Source organism: Spermophilus citellus (genome assembly GCF_964194105.1).
Source record: "Spermophilus citellus genome assembly, chromosome: 9".
NCBI lineage: Eukaryota > Metazoa > Chordata > Mammalia > Rodentia > Sciuridae > Spermophilus > Spermophilus citellus.
This window is the reverse complement of record NC_138191.1, coordinates 126997119-127017452: the sequence shown is the minus strand read 5'-3', so window position 1 is coordinate 127017452 and position 20334 is coordinate 126997119. Positions and strand designations below refer to the sequence as shown.

At 62.7% G+C, this 20334-nt stretch overlaps 1 protein-coding gene across 1 annotated transcript in view; it reads left to right on the top strand.

The window, feature by feature from the left end:
• The window catches only part of IGSF21 (immunoglobin superfamily member 21), a gene marked incomplete at its 3' end in the record, with an annotated part of 172172 nt that overhangs the window by 95954 nt on the left and 55884 nt on the right, over positions 1-20334 (top strand). Inside the window, exon 3 of the mRNA XM_081305456.1 lies at positions 15942-16063. Within this exon, the coding sequence (XP_081161582.1) occupies positions 15942-16063 (122 nt within the window). The remainder of the gene's footprint in view (positions 1-15941; positions 16064-20334) is intronic.

Here is a 20334-nt window from a genome sequence, read left to right as displayed (position 1 = left end):
CGCTGTGTCCCCACCAGAGCCGCGAGCTCACGTCTTCATGTGCCGTCAGACGGCGGCTCTGGGAGGGCAGCTGCCCTGTCTCCCAGGTCTGAGGTCACCCCCCCACTGTCACTCTAGGGGACAGGAGCCCCCCCTTGCTTCTCACTGCAACCCTGGGCTTCCCTCAGCCCCAGGACCCGGGCCATGACAGGGACTTCAGACAGACAGGGTCAGCCACCAGGGCACAGTGGACCTCGCTGCGTGGCTCTGGGAGCGCCTCCTCCCTCCCGGGAGTTCCGTTTCCAGCATTTCAGAAGCGCCCCCCCTGCTCTCTGAATCGGCCACACACCCTCTGCAGGGAGCCGCCTTGTGTCACCCTGCACTGTCCCCCCTCCCCACAAGCCACCACCCTCCCCCAGGACCCGGCTCCTGGCAGAACCTGGCGGAGCTTTCCAACTTCCGCTGGCCGCGGGGGGCTTGTACCCCGCTCTGTGCTCCGGTCCTTCCTGTGGCTGACCACCAGCCCTGCGGGGAACCAGAATTAAAAGACCCCACCCACCTGGCAGTGCCCGGCCGTCCCTCCCTCACCCAGAGCTCAGGGAGGGCTCCTTTGCAGACATCAATTTAAACCAGGGAGAGGCCACCCAGACCCTGTCCCCCACGAGGCTGTGTCCTTCGAAACCGCTTCCTTCCCAAGCCCCAGAAATTCTAGGAAAGTGGGCAGAGGGGGCACCCGACGGCCAGTGCCCACCTGGGTTCTGCCCACACCTGGCACCTGGCCCTTCTGCTTCCTCTTCTCCCCACTGTGGGTGCCTGAGGGGACCCTCTGGGGGCGTCACCACAGGGTGCCTCACCTGTGGCCACCTGGTCTCCCTGGACCTGGGTTTCTGACCGTGGGGACACAACATGGGCCACCCTGCAGCACGCCAGGACAGTACTTCCTGTCCTCCAGATGCCCGGCCACTGGAGGGGGCCGTCTCCAGTCCCCTCATCTAAGGGTCCAGCGGAGATTTCAAAAGGGATAAAAGTGACACAGCCCGGCGCCGCTGTGGCTGTCGATCCCTCTCCTCCCGCTGGGCTGGCACCTGTGGGACAGGCGGCAGGGTGGCATCTCCACAGACTACGCCACCCTCCCCCACGACGGCACCTGTGACACTGTGGCCCGGACCTGACCACACGAGGAGTGTTAGGTTTCACTTAGCCGGCCGGAGAGGCCCAGGAGACAGCAGATGGCACCGCCTGGGGACAGCAGGCCAAGAGGCTCTGAACTGTGGAGAGAGGGCGTCCCCACAGCCCGGCTGGGCACAGAGAGGTGGCCCTGTCCCCACAGAGTCAGGGACAGAGGAGGGGCTTTCATGGCTGGTGTGCCTCTGCGGGGGCTGCCTTGACCCCCAGGACCTGTCACCGCGTAACCTCAACCTATGAACGTTCTCTGTGCTCCGCGGGGGACACAGAACCAGGGTGACCCACTCCTGTCTGCTGGCCCAGGCTTCTCCAGCTCCAGCATTGACATCCCCTGTCCAGGTCTGCACTTGGGTGGCGGCTGCACCCGGCTCCCTGGAGACGCTCAGGATGTGAATCTGGAAATCCGGCACCCGGCAGCCCTCAGGGGCCCAAGAAGACCTGGTTGTCATTCACCTGAGGGAGAAAGTCCCTTCTCCATCTGACCACCCCCCAAGGCCCAAGCACAAATGTCGTGACTCCTCCGGCCTCCTGTCTCCCAGGGAGGCAGAGGACGGGCAGCCCACGGCACAGGAGGCCGGTCCCGCTCAGCCGCGCGGCAGACGCCACCAGGCTCCGTCGTAGGCTCCGGTCTCCCTGGCGGCTTCCCAGGGCGGTGGCCTCTCCCAGGTGCCTGGAGAAGACTCTGTCCCCCTGGGAATGTGGACCCGTGCCAGGGAGATGGGGGGTGTCCTGGCGGCCCTCAGGGGGACCTGGGGTGGGGGAGGGCGTCTCGGGAGACGGGGGGCAGGGCTGTGTGGCCGGTCACCGCCTGGCCCCGAGCCCAGTCTGCCCCCTCTGGCCGTGTGACCTTGACTTCACTTCGCATCACAAGGTGGGACTGGGCCACAGCTCACGAGGAGGTGGGCAGGTGCGGGGCGCAGGCCTGGCGTCTAGTCAGCGGGGAGAGTGGTCGCACTCCGTGGCACCGTGGTTGCCTGTGTGCTGGACGCTGCCCAGCTGTCCCCCATGGGGTGACGCGGGCCCCTCCCGGGCTTTCCTGGCTCTGGGATGAGCGATGGGAAGAAGCGGGTCTCCAGGTGGGCCAGCGGCCCCCTTGCTCTTGCCAGGGCCCCCTGCCCAGCTGGGGCTCTCGGCTGCCAGTCCCAGCCCCTGGACAGAAGCGGCATCTTAACTCCAAGCTGCCCCGAAGTCCGCGAATCCTCCGGAACGTTCCCCACGTGGCCTTAGACAAGCACTCAGATCCCCCACCTGGTGGCGCGGGCGGGGAGGAGCCAGGAAAGCGCACGAGGGCCTCCGCCCCTGTCCCCTCACACCCAGGCGGCAGCCACTGTCCTCCCCCAGAGTGGCAGAGCCCCTGACCAGGGAGCTCTTCCCCAACCCACAGCTGGAGGGATCTTTGAAACACAGACACCAGGTGTCTCCTCTGTTTAACCCTCCGACACCTTCCCTTCCTCGCAGAGTGAAATCCAGCCTCCTGGCGGCAGCCTTAAGACCATATGTGATCTGATCCCGGGGGCTCTCTGAACCAAGGCCCATCGGTCTCCCCTTGCCCGCCCCTCCTCGCCGTCCGTTCGCCTCTCTCTTCCCTCAGGGCCTCGGCAGCCCCTCTGACCTCCGCGTGGCTCCCCCGGGACAGCACCGTCTTCTGGCTTGGGTTCTAGTGACGCCTTCCACCCCCGCCTGTCCCCTAGTCATCTGTCCCCTGGTTCTGCAGTGACCGCCTCTTCTCTGGGTATCAACCTCCGGGTGCAGGCTGGGTCTCCCTGGGAGCAGGCCCCCGAGTCTGTCGTGTCGAGTGTGAGCTCAGAGCAGTGACGTCACCCGCCCTGCGATCATCCCTGCCCCCACCCTGGAAGGGGCCACCGTGTCCCCGTCACACAGAGGAGGAGGCTCTGGGCTGGAGGGAGTCAGCGCAGCCGCTGGCCGAGCTCTGGGGGTCTGCTCCAGACCCCAGGCCTCCCATTGTCTTCTCCTTGTTTTTCTGTTTTAATAATCTTTCCCCCGAAGCCCGCGTTCTCGGGGGACAAGAGAACAAACCGCCACCAGATCCGTAATGAAAAGCAAACGGGGATTTTTTTTTTTTTTTTTGGTTGTAATAATACCAAGTTCTCGTTCTGTGCCAGGTAAAGATTTCTTGGTTTTAATATTCAGGGTGATTTTTACTGGACAGCGACTTTATCATAGGACCCAGCACTAGACGCTTCAATTCTCCACCATCCCCCAGAGTAAATAGACCAGCCCTCCTGCGGACCAGGTGGGCAATGGGACCCAAGACAGGAGCTCCCGTGTCACCCTCCTGCCCCAGGCTCTGTTAGGAACTCAGGGCCTACATCTAACGACTGGGTGTGGCTGACAGGGACCTGGCCCTACCACTAGACTGCTGCTGTGTGTCTTAGGGCAAGTTGCTGAACATCTCTGGTCTATCTCAAAGATGATTCAGGGATTCAAATGGCCCAACTTGTAGAAAAGCATGGTAAGCCATTTATTTGGAGGTGGGTTGATCATGTCCTCACCACGGGATCATGCCAGGACTGAGGATAGGCACTGTGGAATAAAAGAGTCCCTGTCCTTGCCCTCCTGCAGCTCACAGTCTGGTACTGTCAAAGTATTTACCACAAAGCCCCAGAAAGGCTGCAACCACTCCTTCTTGCTCACCTTGACAACCTCTGTGCTTAGCAGGAATCTCACCTCTTGGTTCCGGCAGAGAGGGGGACGCCCAGAGATGTAAGGATGGCCTTTGAGCTGAGTCACAATGACGGAGCCAGGACGAGCCAGCAGACAGGAGCAGGGGGCCTGCTCACCTAGACCAGGGTCGACCCGCTGCGGCCCCCGGCCCCAGCCGGCCCACCGTCTGCTCCTGTGAGTGGTTTCTGGGGGCCACGGCCACGGCCACTCATTTGTGGGTCTCCTGTGGCTGTTTCAGGCCGTAGCAGCCAAATTGAGAAGGTGTGCTGACCCCCGACCTGCACCAGGGGGTCAGGTCAAGGGAAGGCCCGGAGGACTCTCCCTTGCTCAAAATTAGGTTGGCCACCCCATTTCTGTGGCCAGTGCCAAATGGAGAGGCCTCCTGCAAACATGACCACGGACTCAGGTTTCCACAGCACAGCGCAGAATCTGCTCGGAGACTCCCAGGTGGGCCTCAGGCCAGGGAAGCCCCCCGGGGGTGGGTGGCGGGGTGGAGAGCTGGCGTCCCCCCTCCGCTCCTGTCCCCATTCACAGAGGCTGGCTCTGAGGAGACCCAGGGGCCAGCTCTCCCCACAGTGAGCTTGCTACTGGTGCTCGCGAGCCAGCCACGGGAGCGCGTGACACTTCAGTGGGCGCCTCTCTGGTGACGCGTCTTCCCCACGCCCATCCACCTTCCCAGAGGGAACCCCAGCGGGCAGAAGCCCCCCTCCGCCCAGCTCCGGAACAACAGGACGAGGAACGGGGGGTCTCCTGGAACGTTCCGGGGTTAGGGGGCCACTCGACCCCGGCCCCTGGGATTCCTGGACAGTCGGTGCCATCTGTCCTTCTGTTGACATCCTCCCTTGACCCTCCAGACCCTCTCTCACCGTCTCCATCCTTCTTGATGCCCCAGGCTGACCTGGACCCATGGCCTCGCTGGGCAACGAGTTACATTTCGGTTACTATAACAAATCATCCTGTGCACTCTGGGAGGCCCAAAGCCCCAGTTACCCAGGCCACACCCAGCGTAGCACTGGCTCAGGGTCGTCCTTCGGGAAACCTCCGTCAAACCAAGCCGACTCTGTCAGATGGAGCAGCTGCAAAGGAATAGAAGGTGTGTCCTTTTGTTTTTTTAAATCATGTACAAGAATATGCTCAGAAGCGGTATGTGGTAGAGCCAAACTGGGAAGTGTCCAGGTGCCTGTTAACAAAAGGGTGACTGAACAAACGATGGTTTCTCCTTACAATGGAATATCACGCAGCTGTGAAAAGGAATAGCTAGGGGAACACGCAGCCGGTGGATCTCAAGAAGATTCTGCTGGAACAAAAGAGCCTTCACTTAAACTGCGCATTATACGACTCTGTTTATGGAAAATTCTAGCAGAGGAACATGGTGAGGGGAAAAAATCAGATTAATGGTGGCTTCTGGGGGCCGCAAGGGACAGCGAGGGGCAGGGGAGCTTTCTGGAGGGGCGGAGGTGCTGTGAATCGTGGGGGGTTGGGGTCACACTGGTGAGGCGTTTGTCAAAACTCAAAAACCCTGAGCAGGGGGCACGTGAGAGTGTGCAGTTCAGTGTGCGTGACTTTTACCTCAAAAGAAAAAGCCTTGCAAATAGATGTCGACCTCGACATCACCACGTGGAAGGGCCCACGGCTGCAGCTCACCGTGCCGTGGATCCAGCGGGCTGAAGGAGGCCGGGGAAGCGCAGGCTGGAGCAGTTCGGAGGGGGAGCCTGGCCCCGCCTGCATGGGGCCTGGGCTGATCCCCAGCAAGATGGGGCGGAAGTGTAGGGAGAAATGTGCAGTGAAACAGACGTGGTCAGGTTCCGTCGTAGAAGCCAGGCAGTCGGTACAGGAACCGGCTTTAAAATCCTGAACCCTTTTCTGTATGTTTAAAAATGTTCAAAGTCCGCCCGGCGCAGTGGCGCACGCCTGTCATCCCAGCAGCTCGGGAGGCTGAGGCAGGAGGATCTCAAGTTCAAAGCCAGCCTCAGCAATTTAGCCAGGCCCTAAGCAGCTCAGCGAGACCCTGTCTCTAAATAAAATACAAACTAGGGCTGGGGTGCGGCTCGGTGGCCAAGTGCCCTGAGTTCAATCCCGGTACCTCCCCCCACCACACAAAACAAGTTGGAATCAAATGTTGGGGAATAGACCATGAAGCTGGGGAAGCCCGGGGCCGTGTCGGAGTCTTGGGATCCCCATCTGCAGGATGAGAGGGCTCCACGTGGGGCAGCCCCAGGCCCAACGAGAGGCCGGGGCCATCACAAGGGAATCGAGAGGAGCCAGAGGGAGGAGGGGGGAGCTGGGTCCCCCTGAGCAGGCCCGTCCCTGCCTGCGCACCTGGGTCGGCCTCCGTGGCAGCCCCCTCCGCATCCGTCACTCCATTTGTGTCCTCCGCCCCGCCCTGTCCCCTGGTGCGGTCCCTCCCTCCTCCTTAGTTGATGTGTTATCGGCCTCCTCCTCCTGCCCCAGGAGGACAGGGACTTGGTCCACCTCCCGTCTGGTCTGTATCCTTGCTCCTAAAACAGCTTCAGGCACGTAGTAGGGCCGCGACAAGTCTTCCCTGAAGGTCGCTGAGTTCACAGAGCCTGCAGTTCCAGTGGTGACTGCTGAGTGCAGAGCTCTGCCACCCGGGGTCGCCTGCGGCCACAACCTCTCCCTCTGGCCAACAGCTGAGGAACTCAGACATCGGCCACCCTCACCCCTCGTCACCGATGAGGAAACCGAGGCCCAGAGAGAGTGACTGTCCCAGGCCCTCAGCTGGTTGGTGGCTGAGCAGAGGGTCTTCCTCTAGCAAGCGGCTGGGCCCAGGAGTGGCCAGCAGATGGACAGACAGACAAGCCCTGAGGCTGGGCCGTGGGCGGTGATGCGTGCCGGGTGTCAGGTTCAGAGGGGACCTGCCATGCGCCAGGGTCCAGGCCGAAGCCGCCCTAGGTCAGCAGGTGGGCCGGCGGACGGTCGGTGGCACTCCCCGCGGCCAACCCGCTGGCGCGGGCCCAGCTGTCTGCAGCGCCTGCTCTACGCGGTGCCAGGCAGATGGGCACAGCAGGTCCCTCCCGAGGGCTGGCAGCCCCTCCTGACTGCGAGGGTCAGCCAGATTGGCACAAGCTGGCCAACTGTCCCCACGCTGAGCCTTTGCTAAACGCCACCTGTCCACACAGGTGTGCTCACTGAGGGGGGCATGGGCCTGAGTGTCCCGTGTGACCGTGGAGGGACATGGTAGGCGGTGTCACGGGCAGGCGACTTGAGCCGGAGTCTTGCACACAGACCTGGGGGTCAGAGGGGTCAGCAGGCCTCGCCCCACACCTGCCCCGCCGGTTCGTGGGCCCCAAAAATCAAGTTCAGAACCCTGGAAGTGGGTCCAGCAAAATGGCCTCTCCTCTCTGTCCCCAAAGCCTCTTCCCAAACCAGGGCCATCTCGTCCCTAGATCTACCGTGCACACTGCGGCCGGGGTTTGTCTGTCTGTCTGTCTGTCACTCCACACCCAGCGCAGCCCAGCCCTCTGTACTTTAGACTGAGACCAGGTCTCAGGATGGCCTCAGGCTTGGGACTCTCCTGTCCCAACCCCCCAAATCTCTGGGATTGCAGGTCTGCCCCCCAGGCCCGGCTCAGGGGGATTTTATCAGCACTGGGCGCTCCCCGGCTTGACACCTTCAGTGGCCCCGTCTCCCCCCAATAAAACAATTGTCACAATAGCCTCGGCCAAGCTGGCATTGTGCAGCGGGAGGCAGGGGCTTCGGACCCCCAGCACTTGCTCCAGGCCCCTCCTGAGCGCTGCCCGTGGAGCAGCCCCGTCAGGGATAGAGGAAGCCTGGCCTCCCCTCCCAGCCTCCCCTCCCCCCGCAAGGCTCTGGTTCTTGTTAAAAATGCAGATGCAGGTTCCATCCAGGACTCGGTGAACCTGAGCCTCTGGAGCGGGCTCCCGGGGAAGTGGACATTGTCACACCCCTCCCCCCACCGCTGCCCTGGCCATGGCACTGCGCGCTGGAGTTTAAGCGGCTGCAGGTCCTTCCTGCTTCTTGCCGGCTGGCTCTGCAGCGGGGGGTCTCAGGGCGTCCGGCCGTGGCTGGTGGGATGTGGGGAGCTCGGGCGGCTGGGTCACTGTGGCTTTTGTGTCCAGTTGGTGGAATGGCGAGGGGCCAGGCTCGCCAGCTGCTTCTCCACCCTGAGAGACCAGCTTGGGACCAGGCCTTTCCTCCCCACCCACCTGCTGACCGCCCAGTCCGGCCAGAGGAGGCAGCAGGACGTGCACGGGCCTGGCAGCTGCGGGCGCAGGTGCTATGCGGGCAGCGCTGCGGACGCACCTGGTCAGGAACCCAGTGAACCCTGGGTCTTGGATGCAAAGGTCCAGAAGCACACCTGGACGTCACCATCGGCACTGGCCTCACACACACACAGGCGCACGCACACGCACACACACAGGCTTGCTGCTCACACATGTGCCCACATACACACTGGCCACACCAGTGGCGCCCCTGCCCGCTCCCCTGCCCACACATGGTGCTGGGTCCAGGAGGAAGCCACGGCCGCCCCTCTGCCTGCCACTCTGCCTGCCCCCCGGCCCGTCCCCGAGCTGCGTCTGCCGTCACGGTAACCAGATGAGACAAGGCAATTTATGATGCCAGCTGTCTCTGTCAACTGGGGTCCCCACTCGGGGAGGGCCAGTCACCCAGCCCCGCCCTGCCAGGAACAGGGACGCGCAAGGGAGACGCAGCAGGGTGGGCCCGGCCACCAAGAGTGAGCGGCACCTGACTATAGGACATGCCCCTCCCTCTTGTCCTCGGGAATCTGATGTCCCCTTCTTCCTGTCCCCCATGTCCCTGGCCACACCTCTGGCCCGGCTCCCAGGCCTAGGAGCTGAAAGAGCCGCTTCAGGGTGGACAGCAGGTGGGAGGGGAGGGTTAGGGGAGAGGGGTCCTGGGTCGCCATGGCAACAAGAAGGCCGGGCGTCCTGTGCCCCTCCCCCACACGGCAGGCATCGGGTGGCCACATGGAGGTCCCCTGCTTCCTCTCCACTTCCTTTTCTCACCTCCTCCGAGAGATCCCCTGCCTAGGTGTCCCTGTGCCTAGCGTGCCCTCCCCCGTCCTGGCCCCCCCAGCCCTCCTGCCGGCCCCTCTGTCTGGACTTTGGAGTCAGGCCCAGATTTGAGTCTCCTCTTCACCGCCCCCCCCCAGGCAGCCGGCACGTGGCCCCCTCCTCACGACAGTCTTTGCACCTATAAAATGTTCCTTCCCATGGAGATGAGAAGGAGAGTCCACCCTGGACCAGAGCCTCTGGAAGCTGGGGACAGCACTGGGCACAACAGGTGCCAGCTCCTGGGCTGCAGCCCGACCGGAGGAGCCAGGGGGTACAGGTTCAGAAACTGCAGGGAGACCGGTCCCTGACCCCCACCTGCAGGTCTGCAGCTGTCCCAGGTGCCAGCCAACAAACTCCCAGAAACACTGTGCCCCGAGCTGCAGCGCTGGGGACGGACCTCAGGGATCCCTTCCCGAGGCTTAGCTGATCCGGGGGTCTCCGTCCTGGGCCTCAGGGGGAGTTTTCTCAGCAGAATTTCCAGCATTGGAGCTGAGGGCAGGTCCACGTACTCAGACCAGAAGTCCACTCCTTCCTTGACTGACTCTGTGTCCACTTCACAAATGTACTTGAGGACATACTATGTGCCAGTCCTCATGCTGGACACGCAGGGTTGAATGAGATGGAAAAGGGACTTCTAGGTGACAGTTGCATGGTAGAAGTTTCTAGAAATGCTCATCACCTTCCACAGCTTAGGAACAAAGCTTAATAGTAGTGTTCACGTCCCTCTGCCGTTTTACAGGATGCTTCTGCCTATTTCTGTTCCTCTCAGTGTTTCTAACAACTCTGAGACACAAGTTCAACCAACAGCCCTCATTTTCCAGATGAGGAAACTGAGGGTCAGAGAAGATCTGGGATCTGCCTGAAAACCCAGAGCCAGGGAATGAAGAGCCCCCAGCAGAACCGATTCTTCCCAAACTCAGCTCAGTGTTCTGGCTGACATTTCGTTACTTGCATTATCTCACTTAATGACCTTCCCTACGGCCACCTGGTTGGGCAGTGATCCCTCAAGCCCGTTTACAGCCAGGTGGTGTGATCAGCCTGTGCAGGGATTTGAACCTGCACTGAGCTGAGGCAAGATCCCAGGGCCATCCCCTCCTCCATAGCTAATCAGTTCATTAAACCCTCTGCGCACACCCTCCCTTGTGGCTCCTGGACATGGAGACCTCAGCTGCTCCGTTTTCAAGAGAGGAAATTCCCTCCCAGCTGGAGAGGAGGTGGGATAATTCAGGAGGCAATTTAAACAGCTCCGGCAACAACAGCAGCCTCCACCCCGAGCCTCTCACCTTCCCAGCCGCCGCGGGATCGGCCCGTAAGTGGGATATCAAGTTTATTACAGCTATTTCCAACCTGTAATTGGTTTCGTGGAACACAAAGAGAAGGAGGTGGGAGGGTGGAGGGAGGTGATTTTCCCCCCTTACTTTTATTTTTTCCTTTTTCGGATGATGGCACCCGGGGCGGTTGGTGAGGCTGCTGAAGTTGGAGACTTATTTGTTTCTTGAATTAAAACGTGGCCAGTGGGCCAGTGGCCTCTCACGCAGATGGCTAGACTAAGCCCATTGGCCTGGCCACAGCCAGGTTCACAGGTGGGGCACAGGTGCACCCAGGGACAAGGCCTGGCGGCCCGGGGGTGTGAGAGGCCGTGGTCAGCTGGGGCCGCTGCTCACCATCCAGAACATGTGGACATGCTGGCTGGAAAGGGTTCAGTGGTCATCCTGCCCTGACTTCCTTAGGAGACTTTTAGGGAAACTGAGGCCCAGGGAAACCGTGCCAAGGTGAGCTGCAGGATTCACAGCCCAGCCGCCTGCCTCTCGGAGACAGCACCGTCGTGGGTTATGGGGGAATTCACGGCAGAGGCACTGTCAGAGCGGGAGGGGAAAGAACCACTCTTTCCTAAGCTCTGGTTATGCATCTGCTACCCACTCTGGCCACCTCCCTACTTTGGACATAAGTAAAAATTAATAATAGCAAATATGCACGGAATATTTTGTCACACAGTCACACGAGTTCCTGTTTGCAAACAATACCTAGCGTACAATAAGCACTGATTGAGGGCTAGCTGCAGTAGCTTCCCCTCATCTCAGACTTCATTTTCTATGGTCACAGTTACCCATGGTCAACCAAAATCTGATAGTACCACATGGAAAATCTAGAAACAAATAATCCATAAATTTCAAATATTTTGCCATTCTGAATAGGGTAATGAAATCTCACACCATTCCATTCCATCCTGCCTGGGACATGAATTTTTCCTTTGTCCAGAGTATCCACACTGTATAAATTACCCTCCTGTTAGTAGCCAACTTTGTTATCAGGTTGTCGCGGTCTTCTATGCGCATGCACAAAAAAGAGAGAGATTACATTCCTATAACTTGTATATAGATAAATATAATTACATTGTTATAATTCATACATCCTATTATTGTCATTGTTGATCTCTTACCATGCCTAATTTACAAATTCAACTTTATCAAACGTAGGTATATATAGGGAAACACAATATCTAGAGGGTTCAGTACTATCTGAGGTCTCAGGCACCATTGGGATCTTGGAACTGACCCCCATGGATAAAAGGAGACTTCCAAATTATCACTCCTTCTCTGTTATTAGACCCTGGGCCGGGCAGTACACTGGGCTGCCTGTGCACACACTCTTAGGGGCTGAATTCTCACTCAAGCACCTTGCAGGTGGGCTCCCACTTTGCAGGTGAAGAGACTAAAGCCCAGAGACCTCTCCAGGGTCACACAGCAGTAAGCTGAGTGGTAGAGCTGGATCTGAATCTAGGGTTCTGTGACGGCCAGAAGCCTCCCACAGCCCACCCACTAACCCATGCTGAGGGGCAGCTCTGCAGCTGCTGCTTGGGAAGTTCACTTGCTTCTCAGCCTCAGTTTCTTCATCTGCGAAATGGGAGTGAAGAGATGCAGCTCCCAGTTCAGTTACGCAACAGCCCTGGGCGTGTCCAGGCGCCGTAGCACCTGGAGTCGCAGTCTCGAGGATCCAGTGAAATTATGGAGGCCAGGGTCCATTATGGAGGCCCGGTCCCAGCACACTGTCAGTCCCAGCAGGAATTTTTTGCTCAGCCACGTACAGCGTCCGTGTCTGGTCAAGCCGCCTCCTCTGCGTGATTGGGACGTTTTCCTGTTCAGAACAGTGTCCTGCCGGGACCCCTAGAAGGCCTAAGGCAGGCTCCTCTGGAGCCTCCCTGCAGGCCTGGTCCGCGGCCACCGCCCGGCTGGTCAGAGCGCCCCAGGTAGACGGCCGTGTGGGCGAGTTCCGTCCTCCGTGACTCTGCCTGGCGAAGCCGAGGGTCCCTCCGGTTCCTCAGCCTGGGGGCCAGGACGGCAAGGGCTCAGGCTGCCATCCCAGGTGCTGAGCTGGGGGTCGGAGCCGCGGACAGTGGAGGGCGCCTCTGCCTGGCGGCTCACGGTCAAGACCCTGTTCAGTTAAAATATCCCGAATGAGTGAACGAGATCGGTCAGAAGCAGCCCTGGGACAGGGACGACCTGCCTGTCCCCTCCTGGGCGTCCCCTCCTGGTCCTCTCTCAGCAGAACGGTGTCTCTTCTGCCTCATCGGCTTTGCTGACTGTCCATCCTGACCTGGCCCCACTCCGGGCCCTCGCTCAGAGCGTCCCCTGTCCTGCCCTGGGCGGCTTCGGGGACAGCGGGTTCCTGGGCGCTGCTTTCTCTCCTGGCACCTTGCAGGTGGCCTCTGGCTCCTGCCGGCCTCCCGATCGGGCTCTTCTTTCATTTCCTGCCCGTCTGCCACCCCTGGCACCTCAGCAGGAGCCAGCCCGCCCAGGGGGCCGTGGGGCAGAGGCCCCTGGCCCTCTCTCACGCCTGCCGAGGACGCTGCGCGAGCCCCTCCTACCTGAGGACCCCAGGTGGCCGAGGTGAAGTGGCTGTCCCAGGGCAGGGCCACGCACAGGAACCCGGGTTGACTGCGGGGGCAGGAGATGGGTCTCGCTTCGTGCTCAGAACCCCGACCCAGGGAGACAAGCACTGCCTCCCCCAGGAAGCCCTCCCGGGTGACCCTCCCTCCAGAGGGATCCTGGACGTCACCAGGGGCTTCCTGGCTGCTCCCTCAGCTGACGGTCACCTGCGCCTCCCGCCCGCTGGCCCCTAGTGGGCAGGCCCCGCGTCTGACCCCACTTCCTCCCCCCTGGGCCACCTGGAAGTGTCCAGAGTGAAAGGGCAGGTATCTGCAGGTGCACCTCCACCTGGCGCCCGTCACCCTCCGCCCACAGCCGCGACCCCCACCCCGGGACCCCTCACCACAGGGTACAGAAGCCCCTGGCTGCCATCTGAGAGTGCCCGGCCTCCCTTTCCCGGGGCCTCCCTTGAGGCAGGGGAGGGGAGATGACCGTGGCCAGAACCCGGTGTGCTGTCCCCAGCCTGTCACCCCCGTGAGAGCCACCTCGGCCTCCACGGCTACGGCCTAGAACAGGCTCCTCCTCTGCTCCCTGACACGGCCCCAGAGAACGAGATGGAAACGAAACCTGGAAAACCGGCTCGTCCTTGAACCGCGCCTGTCCCTCCGCCTGTCCCTCCGCCTGTCCCTCCGCCTGAACCGGGATTTACGGCGGGACAAGTCCTGCTCCCTCCGTGCGGGGGTCCGTGGCGCGGGGTGCGCGAGTGTTTTCCTAGTAATAAAACCCGCGGTCCCGGGGATAAATTTGAGGAGACAGTTTTACCGACAGATTTTTTCTCTTTTGTGTAATAAAAAAAAAATGGAGTAAAATTTGAGATCGGGGCGGTGAGGCCTGTGCGTTTAGGAGGAGATAAAAAAAGCCGCACCTGAAGGGAGGCACCCGGGATGGCGGGAGCCAGACAGGCCGCGGCTCGAGTTTATGGCAGACCTGGGCCTCCACTGCCCCTCAGCTCCTCCTCCAGCCCCTCCAGCCTCCTCCCTGCTCCTCCCTCCTCCTCCAGCCTCTCCCTCCTCCTTCGTCCTCCGGCCCCTCCAGCCTCCTCCCTCCAGCCTCCTCTCTCCCCCCTACTCCTCCTCCCTCCTCCGTCTCCCCCCCCCAGCCCCCTCCGTCCTCCCACGGAGCCTGGCACAGGCCAAGGGCACCCACCTGGCAGGATGGGCCGGGAGCCTGCCCTGGGAGCCAGGGCCTCCCAAGGACTCAGCAGGGGACCTCGGCCCAGTCCCTGTGCCCTTCAGGCCCCGGGACACCGTCCTCCATCCTGCCTGCCTCCCAGGCTCTGGCCCCCGGCGCCATGGCAGTCTTGTGTACTGTAAGATGGTCGCCGCGTCCCCCGCCTCTGCGTCTGGATGCCAGGACCCAAATCCCCTCCTCAGTTGTGACAACCCAGAGTTCAGCACTTGCCAAATGTCCCTGGAAGGGAAGGGGGACAAAACCGACCCTGTTTGAAGGCCCTGGTTAGAAGGCACCTTGGTGGCTCTAAAAGGTCAAATGGTAGGCGCGGGGCTGAGCAGAGGGGTGCGTGAGGGAGCCCCGGAGCCGTGGCCTGCACCCAGACGGGGCGTCGAGAAGTAAGGGGGGGTAGAAGCTCAGACCCCGAGGCTGCTGGGCCCTGGGCTGCGGGGGAGGCAGGGGAGGAGCCGGGTCCCTTCCCACAGCAGGCACAGGGGCCCACAGCAGTAAGGGAGTAAGTCCTGCTGCTGATCCCCCTCAGGTCCTAGAGTCAGTGGGCGCAGGGTCATCCCCTAACCGTCCCTGGTGCTGGCTGAAGGCCCTCCTCCTTAGGGAGCTTGTGTGGCCTGTGCCTGGCATACAGCTGGCGCCCCATAAACGCTGGCTGAATGTGTTCCCGGGCCACTGGCCAGGCGAGGTGGCCTCGGCCAGGTGGGATGCAGGTGTGCCTGGAGGAGCCTGCTGTGCCCTGGCCCCGTCCCCACAGCCCGAGGGCAGATCCCTGCAGAAGCCACCCTCTGCCTGTCCCCCACGGCCCCTGGAGCAGCCCCTCCGCCCAGGCCCAGGCCGTGGTGCGCACGCGGAGCCCAGCTGAGCGGGGCCCTGTGACAGAGCTGCTGAGACAAGCGGAAACCGGCAGCGGCACCAGATAAATAATTGAGGTGGCAGCAACACACACCTGGCTGCTCCGTGCAGTGACCCTGTCATCAGCAGGAGGGAGCGGGGGCGCGGACACTGGGGCTGCTGCCCACCAGCTGGGAGCCCAAGGCCCCTGCCTTCCCGGCCTCTGTGTCCCCGGGAGACACGGCACGCGGCTCCCTCCTGGTCGTCCGGGGCGAGTGCCCCCCCCCGCCCCTTTCCCCACGGCCTCCCACCCCCTGGATGGTCCTCGCCCTAGGCCGGGGGAGCTCGTGAGTGGGCCGCAGGGACGTCCAGCTCCTGGTCTAGGCCGCCCGCGTCCCAGCGCCCCTCCTTGCAGCACTCGGAGCTGGCCGTCCACCAGGCCCCGGGCTCTCTCCTGCCTGGGCCTTCGCTCCTGCTGTCCCGTCTGCCTGGACAGCATGCCCTCTCCATCCCGCAGGGGCCTCCAGACCTGGCTTCCCTGGGGACACCCTCCGTGACAGCCCCCTCCCCAGGGGTGGCCCCAGGCCATGCTGGGCCGACCTCCACGGAGCCATCAGAACCTCACGTGGGCTCCTCCGGCTCCGGTCACTCTGCTTGGCCCAGCCCCCACCCTCCTGTCCAGTCTCCTCCCCGTTCCTTCTCCCCTTGGCCACGGCTCTGGGCTGGGGCAGCAGCCCTGTGGCTGACTCTGACAGCCCACGCTCCCCCTGGTCTGTCCATGTCCCCAGGAGGTACTGGCAGTTCCGTCCCAGGAGGGGGACCGCCTGGTGCATGGAAAGAGCCCAAGGGGAGGGCCAGTCGCTCCCTCGTGGCTGAGGCCCTGGGAGTGTCCACTCTGCAGAGCCCCGTCTGGCCCGTCAGCGAGGTGGGGGCAGCGCCTCCTGCCCAGGACGCTGCAGAGACCACCAGCCTCCCCCAGGGGCGCCTCCAGACCCCGGGGCACGGGCGGGGGACTTGCTGGGCTGCACCTCCTGGTGCCTGGGGGAGGGCCGGGTGGCCAGCTGAGCGCTCACCGTGGCGGCCTCTGTCTCTGCAGGTGACGGACGGTGGCACCATCAAACAGAAGATCTTCACCTTCGACGCCATGTTCTCCACCAACTTCTCGCACCTGGAGAGCTACCGCAAGCGGGAGGACCTGGTGTACCAGTCCACCGTGAGGTGAGGCCCGCCGGCACAGGGAGAGGGCAGGGGACAGCGAGGCCGCTGGGGCCCAGAGAGGGCGAGCAGAGCGCCCGTCCACACACAGCCAGCAAAGACCAAGCTGCGAGCTTGGGGAGGAAATGACCCCAGACCACGGGACTCCCGGGCCAGAGGCAGCAGGGGCCGGAGGGAGGCGTCCTCCGGGTGCCCCAGAGGCCAAGGACGAGCTGGTTAGACCCGTCTCTGGGAGTGTGTGCCCCCTCCTCTTCCCACCCAGCAAGACCCTGCCGACTGCCTTCCTCTGGCCTGCCCCACGTGCTGGTGTCTCCCCCCCCTTGGTCGCCCGGCAAACTCCTCATCAACCCTCAGAACCCCAACTCAGTCAGGCCCCGGACGGGTCGCTTCCATTGGAGCAGCCCAGGCGGGGGGACCCGCTCTGCCCCGCTGGACGGCTGCTCCTCCGGCACCCAGGCTCCTCCAGGGCATCCGGCTGGGTCGGTGGAGTGCACACACACCCGGGTGCACACACTCGCACACACACGCGCACACACACTGGCACATGTGCACACACACACAAACACACTACCAGCTCTTTCCCACCGCGTGGCTGGCTGCTCTGCCTGCTGCCCCGCCAGACGCTGGCCGCCTGCTTCAGAGCTGCGGGAGGACCCGGCCGAGTCAGCTGACACAAGCCCTGCAGCGTCACACACACGCTCCCTGAGGTGGCGGGACCACGGGTGCCCGACGCCACGTGTCTTAGACGCTGATCCTGGGGGAGGGTCTCCAGGAGCCCGAGGCTCGAGCCCAGCCTGGCGCACAGTAGATGCACGTGAGATTTGTGCCATCAGCAGAGGACTCCGGGCTGCTGGCCCCGGGACCTGGGGGCCTCCTGGGTAAAGCTGGACAACAGGACCAGAGGGTGGCGGGGATCTCACAGCCCTGTCTGCGGGGCTGGGAAGGCAGGTGCCCTGCTCCGGGGCAGGGGGGGGGGGCTGTCGGGCGTCCCTCCTGTTGGGCGTCCCTCCTCTTGGTCCTGGACCGTGCTGGCCTGGGGGAAGCTGCTGCTGAGGGCTCAGAGCAGGGTGAGCCCGAGCCGCCACTCGCGCACTGGCCGCGACCAGGAGCCGCCACCTTGAAATGCTGAAGTGGACGGGGACGGGCCGAGGGGAAGGAGGTGAAGGCTCGTTTAGGGGAAGAGAGGAAGGGGGAGTGGTGGTCAGCTCCCGCCTCCCAGAGTCCCCCGCCTGGTGCCCAGCAACGAGGCTCAGGCTTGGCCTCCAGGGCCACTCCTGGGCTCTTAGTCCCCAGCCCCTAAGGAAGCCCAAGGGCCGGAGCAGACCCAGCCCAGCAGAGACCCTGGGCCCTGGAGAGCCGCGGTGCCGCCCAGCCGGCGAGGCCAGCCTTGGGCCCTGGGGGACCTTGGGCCAGGGCCTCCCCGCCCGCACTCCCCCGCCCCCCACGCAGGCCCAGGCCCCAACGATTGTGGAATTTAAGTGAAACTCACGTCCAGTGGCCAAGTGCCGATGCTGGCCCCGCGGCGCCCTGCTTTAGAGGGGTCCTGGGCGGTTCCAGGGATGGGGGTTGCTGATGGGGAAAGGGAAGGCCTCCCGCTAGCTGAGGCCCCAGAGATGAGATGAGTAAATTCACAGGAAGTGCTGCCCCCCAGGAGTCCTGCTGCCCCCCAGGAGTCCTGCTGCCCCCCAGGAGTCCTGCTGTCCCGGGCACACATCCCCCCCACACACACACACACCCTAAAACAAACTCAGCTCAGACTCCTGGCCACAGCCAGCCCAGGGGGGATGATGGCTCCTCCTGCCCACAGCTTTTCCTGGTGTTAATACAAGTCGCCGAAGGTGGTGAAGTGGAGGGTCCCCCTGGAGTGGCCTCAGACCCCCTTCTTTGGTTGACTGTTAGGAAAGCCAAGCTCAGAGAGGTCATGAACTTGCCCAAGGCCACACAGGGTCACTGACAGCCCAGCCTGGGGACCTGCAGCCAGGGCTTTTGTGGGGCTGGATCTCCTCATCCTTCTCCCTGAGCCCCGTGACACGTGACCCGGGTGGTCTCCCAGGCAGGGAGCACCCCAGAGAGCTGGGCCTTCCACTTGGTGAACTCAGCAGGAAGCTGCAGACCCCCGGGCCCCTCCCACCAGTGGACCCGAGGCGCCGGAGGGGCTGAGTGGCAGGCTGCAGGGCCCCTAGGGCTGGCTGCGGGCTCAGGACGCCACATTTACATATAAATGAAGATATTTACAAATTAATGCATCTCCACCAGAGGATCCCAGCTCGAGCCTCTGCGCTGCTTCCTCTTCAGCTGGGGAAAGTGGGGCCAGGCGATTACCAGGATGGCCGAGAGCAATTTCCCTGATAGCTGCCAGGCGCCCCGGGGACTCCTGAGCTCTTATGCCAGCTGGTGGCTCCAGGGACAGAAGTGGAGCGGGTGGCGGGCATCCGCCTGGCCCAGGGGCGCAGCTCAGGCACCCGGGTACACCAAGCTCTGGCCTCAGGCCCAGAGGACAGGTCAGAATTGGCGAGAGAGCCTTCCCCCAGCGGGTACCGAGTGGGGCACGTCGCTGAGCACTGCTGGGAGCCTGGCACGGGGCCTGGTGCCCAGGGAGGCAGAGGGCCACGGGAAGGCACCTCGCTGCCACCCAGGAGGGAGACAGGAGGCCAGGGAAGCTCGTGCCACAGACGTGGGTCCCCATGGCCGTCGTGAGACAAAGGGCAGGCCAGGCACAGTGCCCGGAGAGCACTCGGCTGTGCTGGAGCCCTACAGAAGGTGGCCAGCCAGCGCCACCCACCAAGGTGGCACTCGGCTGGGACCTGAGGGATGGGAAGGGACTGTCCTGGGAGGGACTGTTAGGGAGCAGGAACCGCCTGTGGGGTCGGTGGGCAGAGCCTGGACCTTCAGGGAGGATCCAAACAAGTTGCCCCGGCAGCAGCAGCAGGCGGACGGACTTGTGGGAGGGAGGAGGGGCCAGTGTCCAGGGAGAAGGGGGACAGCAGTCCTCTCAGAGGAGAGGGACCACCCTCCGCCATCCTCCGGTTTCCTTCCGACCCAGGGGACTTCCCGAGAGTCCCCGCAGGCCCTCCTCCTACGTCTGACGGACAGCAGGCTGCGGGGCCCTGACCCCCGTGGGCTGCCCGCGGGCTCCAGAGCCTCACCCTGGGCCTTGTCTGCAGTGAAGACCGGGAGCTGGGCCAGTGGGGGCAGGGGGCTGGGACCTCCTGTCCCTGGTGCCTGCTCAGCCTGGGGCCGCTCCAGTGCCACCTGCCCCCATGTGCAGATGCCCCGAGAGGACAGGGCCTGGTCTACTGTCCTCAGTGCCCACGGGCAGGTGGCCTGACAGTGTCTGGGGACCATGAGGCCCTGGACCAGCAGTGGGCCCTGCCACCGCACCCCACCCCGCAGCTGCAGGATCACACGCCTCAGGCTGGACCCTTCCAGGCCCGGTGTCTGTCCCCCGCCCGGGCTGCGTCATTCATGTATCACGAAGGCGTCAAGTGATTCCCGTTTGTCAGGGCCGATGATGGAGATAAAACGGTGAACAAGACACAATCAGAGCTGTCCTTGGGAGGGTTATAATAGAGCGGTGAGGAAAGGCAGCCTATAAAAATGTGTTTGAAATAAAAAGGGAGCATATTTACAATGTGTGACGAGCGTGATGAAGGAAATAGGGTGATGTGACAGAGAAGGACGAGAGCGGGGAGTCCAAGTAGAGACCTGTGGCATAAATGCAGCCAGGCAGGCGGCCGGGGAAGGGAGGGCCTCTAGGGAGGGCGTGGCAAGTGCCAAGGTCCTGTGGCCAGAGGGGGCCACATGGCCAGAGCACAGGAGCAAGGAAGCGAGTTGGCATCTGTTCCCAGTGACCTGGGAGCCATGGAGGTTGTGGCCTCCTGTGACAGGCGTTTAGGAGAGTTCACCCTGCATACCGAGTCCAGGGTGGGTTGGAGGGGCCAGGGAAGGAGTGTTGTCCTGTGAGCAGTGGGTACAGCTTCAGCAGTCAAGGCGGTCAGTGTACAGGGGTCACGGTCAGCCCCTGCCCCTCCCTCGCTGCCCAGTGGCCTCTGGGTCCCTCCGAGGCTGTGTATCCTCTGCATCTCGGTATCTGCAGAACCTCGTGGCATTTGGAGAGGAACAGTAAATATTTGCAGAGTGGAACGAGGGAGGAGGGCTGCAACTCGGAGTCAGGTAACCAACCACCCGAGTCACGGAGCCATCGCGTCCCAGGGGAGGTGCAGCGGAATGCCACCAGGAATCAGGGACGCGGCCACGGGATGACGGGAAGGTGG